Below are 7,456 nucleotides of genomic sequence, written 5' to 3'. Positions count from 1 at the left end.
AATATATTCTTAAACGATCTTAGACTTCTCAACAGTATGGAAGCGTGTTCTCGTCAGGGTAGCGACGAATCTGCTCAGCTTCTATTCGGTTAACATACAACCATTATTATACATCAAATGCTAAAAATGAGATAAACGACGGAACACGCACGAATACATACACGCGGTATTTAGACATTGTATTATTAAATGACGATTTATGATAGTCAAGTTTATAGAACTGCGGCAAACATAAGAACACATCTGCGCCGTCTATTTTAATTGTAATGTAAATTTGTATGATGACTGATGATGGCTAAGTAAGCCGAAATGTTCCATCAATTTTTTAGTTATTAAAATATTTTGTATTAATTAATCAACCAAAGTATGCTATTTTTTTAATCTAATTCTTTTTTTATTTTTTATTATAATATAGAATATTTTATAAACTATTGATTTCTTGACAGTGGAACCTAATATTTTTAGGCACAGAATAATAAGATGAATCGATTAGTGTAAAGAAAACACACAGTAGCTTAAAAAAAATGTAATTTGCAAAAAATGCATAAACTTACTAATTTCAAAGAGAGGCAACCTGAAGATATTAATTGATTTCGATGAAATTTTACCCAAACTATATTGAGGCCCATTGCTAACTTTTGGGAGGTATTACTAATCGATTAAAAAAAAATTTTTTTCGACCCACCCTAATATATATATATGAAATATCTATATACACATCTACAATTTTATGATTATTTTATCAGGTGATTGCCGCAGAAGGTGAACAGAAAGCCAGCAGGGCTCTGCGAGAGGCGTCGGAAGTCATCGGCGATTCACCAGCTGCTCTGCAACTCCGTTATTTGCAGGTAACATAAATATTATTTGTAGTCAATTTTCTGCACACGTGTCGAGTTATTGTTAATAATTAATATAAGTAATAGATATATATATCTATTACTATTAATCGAATATGATCAGACATTGCTATTACTATCCTGACGAAAATAAAAATCGAAGCGTATGTAAGGGTATGCGTATGCAAGGAGTGTAAGGACAGAAGCGCAAACGAAACTTTTAGGAATTTTAAATTGGGATAGTGGAACGTAAGAAAAGCATTTTATGAACTAAGCGGTTTTTTTCTTCTTTACGTTTTGCTATTCCGATTTTGTTTTTTTGAAATTTTATTTATGCTTCTGTTACTCTCCTTACGTTCGATTTATGCGCTCTAATTTGTATTTTTACCAAGGTATATTAATACCATTTAACTTTTTCACGCTCTTCTTTTAATTTTAGACATTGAATACGATATCAGCGGAAAAGAACTCTACCATCGTATTTCCGCTACCGATCGATTTCATGACATATTTTATGAAAGCTTTGCCCAAGTAATAATTGCCGTGGAAAAAAAGAAAGAGAGAAAGAAAGGAAGACAGCGTGCATCACGTTTTATAAGATGTAATGACCGAAAAGAAGAATAATTTCCCTAAGACTTCTTGAGGGACCCGTCGAGAAACAACTCATCAAATTATCGAATCGACATTGATGTAATGATTTCCACGTCGATTCGACATCTATTTGACGTCTAATTAACGGTCATTTCTCACTGGAAGATGTTTTGTTTGGCGATTTATCCGTATATTTGACATGTTTGCGTATATTACATCTTAACGATAAAGAGTTGCCAATATTCGACCAATCTCTGACAATTTCAAACTTAACAGGCTGTAATCGTAGAGTGATTACTTGCGTAACGTCGCACGTGCCCAAAGCACAGAATTCACACGGAGAATATGGCATAGACTGAAACACACACCGATATTTTTGGAAAATCTTACAGGATCATTTTGTATGTTTACATGCTATGAGGAGTAGCGTAACAAAATTTGTAGCATGTACATAGAATGTAATTGAACGACGTCAATATTTACGCGTTACTCGGTTCATCCTTGGCACAGCAATAATTTCCATTTGCGTCAAGTATTACATTTGTAATTTAAAATTTAAACTGTGAAAAAATGTAATGAAAAACAATTAATCCGTTCATCATAAATCTTGCACTGCCACTAATGCCAGAATTGTATATAAAATATGAATCGATTTTACGAATGTTAATTAATCGATTGGTAGAAACAAAATTTATTTAGTATATACAATAATTATCGAGATAAATGTCAAGGAGCGATTTTTTCTATCTTGTCAATTTTGTGTCAATATGCCACAACATTGATCTGTTACTACTTAATAATCAACAATAAAATCTGTTTATTGCCTATTTCTCTTACGGTACTAAATTACGTTTTGTCAAGCAACAGATTCATTTCACAGTTCCCTTTGCGTGAATAACAATTAATGGTAGATTCTTAAGATTATTTCGAGACAGAAATTTTGATAAAAAAATAACGAGGCTAACGAAAATAACTTTTAAATGAGAAGAACTTAAGGCTGATTAATCAAATCATTAATGAAAGTATTCTGAAATATGAATTTTATTTTTCATATTGATATAATTTTGAATACACTATTGTGCGATGTGCCACGCCTGAGTGAATTATTTCCAGTTTTATTGATCAACTTTAAAAATTATTCTTCTCGTTTAAAAATTATAGTCTCTATTTTAATATTAGAATTTCCGTCTTGAAATGATCTCAAGAATCTGCCATTAACTGTTGTCATATGAAGTCTGAGATATCCTGTATATTCCTCGATAATTTATACTTTGATCATGTGGTGCTATTTAAATGTTTATCGCTGATAATTGCAGTAATATTGCCGAGGGCGCTTAAGTGTTAAGAATAATTAATTTTACAGTCACTATATAGAAATATTTATATTTTAGCGGCCTGTAATGATTGCTTGGTCCAACATCGGCAACTCTTGCTAGCGATATATTTATACATTGTTTACTCGATCACAAACGCTTTGATATTATTACATACGTGTTATCTTGTAAAAAAGAATTAAAAGGAAAAGTTATCGGATACACATAGATGATCTCGGAGAACGTTCAGTATTATTTATTCAATAAAATACAAAATTGAATTGGATAAGTATAACTATATATTCACTAAGAGCACGTAGAATATAATTAAATAATAATCAAATTATCGAAGGATACGTGTGCATCTAATGATATTTTTGCTTAGTAAATTCGGTCGGATGTCTGCCTCATGATTTCTGTATTTATTCTGTGTTGTAAATATTTTTAATGATCGTAGTTATTTTAAGGGGGATCAAGTTCTTACGTTTTATCATTAACTATTCAAGGACAGATACAGATATGCGTATAATGTATTGAATTATATATCGAAATGATGGAACAACTGTCGTTTTAAAGAAATTCATAAGGAAAATTCTTATTGTAACTGTGATGGTTGTTAGATTAAGATCAGTTCACAATTAATGTAACATTCTCAAAGTGAGCTGATCGTTGTTTCACTTCCGCGTACATATATACATTACATTACGTATAGATTTTCAGCGTATATCGGAACATGGTCTTCAAAGGCGTATCCGATTCGCGTTAGAATAGAGAAACGTTTCGATTCGTGATACGTAAAATATTGAGAAACGATTGTAATATCATTTCTCAATATTTACATACAATTAAGAGATATAGAATCGTGGATTTAACGTTGTTCCTCCGACGTCTGATAACTACTATATTTATATTGTAATTATACTGTCTCACGAAATTAAGTATTTTGAATATTTCGGGAAAAGATTTAGAAATCTATTATTTTAGAGGAGCATATATTATTTGTACCTTTTCAAGTTGCAAAGTTTGTTTTTATATAGTCTCTTTTCCTTCGTGATGGGACCAACATATATCGACTCATTTGAAATATATATAATTTTGAATATTAAAATTCTATATATACAATTATAATCTAAAACCATGCATTTTTTGAAAGAGTCTTGAGAGAGTTTTGAAAATTCTTCTCCTAAAATTTGGAAAGTTTTGAATGGTTTGAAAGTATGTCTTTTCTTTCGTAACGCTTTACATTATCTTACATACACGATCCATTCTATTTTATACATAGGTAGATTGGTTTTAAGAATTTTTTAAATGTTTTATATTCAAACTTTTAAAGAAAGATTTTCTAGACACAAGTTTGAAGCTTTCTAGAATTTGTAGTTATTCAAAAGCAATCGGAATCTATAATAAACAAATTGTCCGAAAACTTTTACAAGAAAAAAATTGATATTCAGACGCCCATCACTACTTCTTCTCTCTCTTTATTATATATATATGTATAAAGGTGATCAAATATTTTAAAAATTTCATGATTTATATTGTGTATATATATACGTATATATATATACAGGGTGTCTGATACTCAATGGTACAGCGCTCATGAGCAGATAGTGTGGACTAAACTGAACAAAAAAGTCCTCTACCATTTTGCGATCTTCGCAATAGTTTTCGAGATATTAATATATAAAGCTTATCGAAACTGAACGCGTGACGAGATACGTCTGCCCGCCGCGGACTGTGGGCCCACTAGGCGCGCGGGGTTGGCGACCGCGGTCAGCGGGAGGGGGGGGGGCGGGTGTAACTCGCCGCGCGATTAGATTCGACAAGATTTATATATTAATATCTCGAAAATTATTGCGAAGATCGCAAAATGGTAGAGAACTTTTTTGTTCAGTTTGGTCCACACTACTTGCCCACGAGCGCTGTACCATTAAGTACAAGACACCCTTATATACATATGTATATAAATCATGAAGTTTTTAAAATATTGATTATCTTTATGAATAATTATATGTATAAGATAGTATCGTGTCCCGATGCAAATCTTCTGCATACGTATACAGGATGTGTCCTCCGTTAATTTAAAAAAAATTGAATAGGGAAGTAAGATAAGAGTAATTATTCGATTATTTGAAATCTGTGTATATGATAATTTTTAAATGATAAACGATTATAAAGAGTTAGCCAATTACAAGTTTCCGATTCCGCGTGTTTAGGATTATAGCAATGGCATGATTATAAACAAAGATTGAAAGTCAATTTTAATTATTCTACTTTTAATTTTTTATTAAAAATTATTTCTTCAATATTAACTACAAACATAAATACTCACATCTCATTATTACATGATTACTCTGATATTTCTTGTTATTGTCTCTTATCCAACATTTTTGAACTTGAGGGGATGCAACTTGTATACAGCGTATATTACATATATATGTATACATAATATATACATATATATACACACACATACGTACGTGCATGCGTAGGCGTGCGTTTTCTATAAGCATTACCGAAGTTTTTATGCTTTCTAATATAAGAATAAGACGGAGAAAGGTATCTCCAATTTTATTAAATGTATAAATGCATCTACACATCTGTAGCGCGTTGATTTAAAAGTTAGATCATACTCCCCCTCCTCTCCCTCTCTTTAACCAGTCTACCAATCAGCGGACGTTAACGAGATGCAATGTTTGTGAATATTATAAATGTTGTAATTGTAATATTCTACCATTATTATTCTAATTATAATTGATCGATTGATTACAGTAGCACGATAATTTTTACGACGACGATCTTTACCGTCCCGTTTTTATAGTTCGTAATATTTTATCGACTATTGTACTTCATCGATTTTACATATAAGTACACAATATTATAGCTACTAAAAATTTAGAAAGATGCGTTTCTCTTCTCAGACTTGTTCTTTTTAACGTGCGCAGAAATGTAAGCGAATATATATGAATATAAAAAGTATATTCGCGCACATGTTGAGAGAAAGATACGCATATTTCTTGATTTATACGCGACGGCACATTTATATAAAACTAAGTTACCAAGTTGCTTTTTATGCAAACTCCTTCATACATCTCGACATGGTTACAAAAAATATGTGTGTTAAAAATTTCGAAATAAAAATTGAAATTACGTAAACTTACGTTTTAATTTTTTAATTAATATTTAATGGCCTTATCTTAATTTCGTCGTGCATGGTTGTTGCACATAAGTAAGACAGAAGCCTCTATTTCCGACATCGGCAGGTGCCTCGGTGCTGTCTGTGTGAAAAATTAATCTGAACGGCTTTACGGTGCCTGAAAAAGTAATAATTGAAGAAGTGAATAAGTCCTCGGGTTTACAGAAATTGTATTTATACATATGTTATATGTGTATAATCCTCCAAACCTTCTAAAAACTTTTTAAGATCAAACTTTTTAAGATTAAACTTAATTAAATGTTAAATAACTCTTGAATTGTTTAGCTTTGATTTTAAGAATACATGTCCCGTGTAGGATTATTTTGTTTATATGATGATTTTAATCACCTCAAATATTTTATGGTAGAAAAAATGTCTCAAATAATGTTCTACAATTTTATAAAAAAAATATGATGCATGCAACAAATTTTTTGTATATAACAATATATACATATATATCAGGATACGTGTGGCGATCGTGGCGCGAGGAGCAGCGCGGCAGCTTTATATGCTAAAGTTCCGGGTTCAAATCCACCCAGAATAATATAACTCTAAAATTGATTTTAGTCAATTCGGAAGCGATCGCCGCCTCTCGGAAGGCAATGACAAACCATTGAGAGTATCTTTACCAAGAGAACCTCTTCTTAAAAAATGGCCGTTCGGAACCGACGTTAAAATCGTAGGTCCGGTATATCTGCGTAAAAGTGTAAATAGCGCACATCGCAGAAATATGAGAAGAGGTCACTACGCTCTGACAAGAGTAGTAAGACTATTGATTGATTGATTGATATATCAGGAGACGCGGTAGCGGCTCCCGCCAAGTATATTTTTTCGTTACATGATGGTCATACAGAGACGCTACAGTGTATCCTTTACCGGACGGATAACGTTTATGTAGGAATAAATTATTATATCTTTTAATTATATGAATATTATCGATAAATGCCTATTTTTGTGAAAAAATCTATATTTTTCCAATCACAATGCTGTAATAACGATGTCCATAAGTGCATTTGATGCATAAGCGCATAAAGTGTATGCATTTTTTTGCCCGATTTTATGTCATTCAGATACGTCGTCGTCATCGTTGTCGTCGTCGTCGTTGTCTTCTTCGCAAAATTTTTCAATCTTGTCCTCTTTCGTCTATAATTTATAATTTTGTCGCCTTTGTTGTCGCCATCTTTTTCTTCGCTAAATTTTCGTAAAATTTCAATGTTGTGTGGTCTCTTTGGTCTGCTATATCATCGTCGTCGTCTTCTTCTTCGCAAAATTTCAATTTTGTCCCTTTTTTAATCTTGTCCCACGTCTCCCTCTTGGTTTTCTCGTTTCTCTCACGGCTTTCTCGTCTGTTTCTCTACACTCTCGTCTCTCTCATAACTCTCTGTGGTCGTCGTCGAGGAAGTGAGTGTCTACGTGTTTGTCTTCGAGAAATTAAATGTCTAGGTGTCATCTAGGTCTTTGCCGTTGAGGAAGTGAATGTCTACGTGTTCGTCGTCGAGGAACTAAATGTCTAGATGTTGTCT

The 7,456-nt window shown here is 32.3% G+C and overlaps 3 protein-coding genes across 9 annotated transcripts in view; 2 read left to right on the top strand and 1 right to left on the bottom strand.

Moving 5' to 3' along the window:
- LOC105457970 (band 7 protein AGAP004871) overlaps positions 1–4,163 on the top strand; it is a 36,684-nt gene extending 32,521 nt beyond the window's left edge. For all 3 annotated transcript variants that reach the window (XM_011702959.1, XM_011702967.1, XM_011702978.1), the window contains 2 exons: positions 747–848; positions 1,276–4,163. In XM_011702959.1, the coding sequence (XP_011701261.1) occupies positions 747–848; positions 1,276–1,371 (198 nt within the window). In that variant the 3' untranslated portion in view covers positions 1,372–4,163. The remainder of the gene's footprint in view (positions 1–746; positions 849–1,275) is intronic.
- LOC105457981 (oxysterol-binding protein-related protein 8) overlaps positions 1–7,456 on the top strand; it is a 28,853-nt gene that overhangs the window by 7,234 nt on the left and 14,163 nt on the right. The gene's annotated exons all lie outside the window — the stretch shown is intronic.
- The window catches only part of LOC105458022, a 53,522-nt gene continuing 51,062 nt past the window's right edge, over positions 4,997–7,456 (bottom strand). For all 3 annotated transcript variants that reach the window (XM_011703054.1, XM_011703045.1, XM_011703038.1), the window contains exon 8: positions 4,997–6,051. In XM_011703054.1, coding sequence (XP_011701356.1) covers positions 5,930–6,051 — 122 coding nt within the window. In that variant the 3' untranslated portion in view covers positions 4,997–5,929. The remainder of the gene's footprint in view (positions 6,052–7,456) is intronic.

The sequence above is a fragment of the Wasmannia auropunctata genome, unplaced genomic scaffold, assembly GCF_000956235.1.
Source record: "Wasmannia auropunctata unplaced genomic scaffold, wasmannia.A_1.0 LD336101.1, whole genome shotgun sequence".
Lineage (NCBI taxonomy): Eukaryota > Metazoa > Arthropoda > Insecta > Hymenoptera > Formicidae > Wasmannia > Wasmannia auropunctata.
The sequence above is the reverse complement of the archived record's forward strand: the minus strand, read 5'-3'. Positions and strand labels throughout refer to the sequence as shown.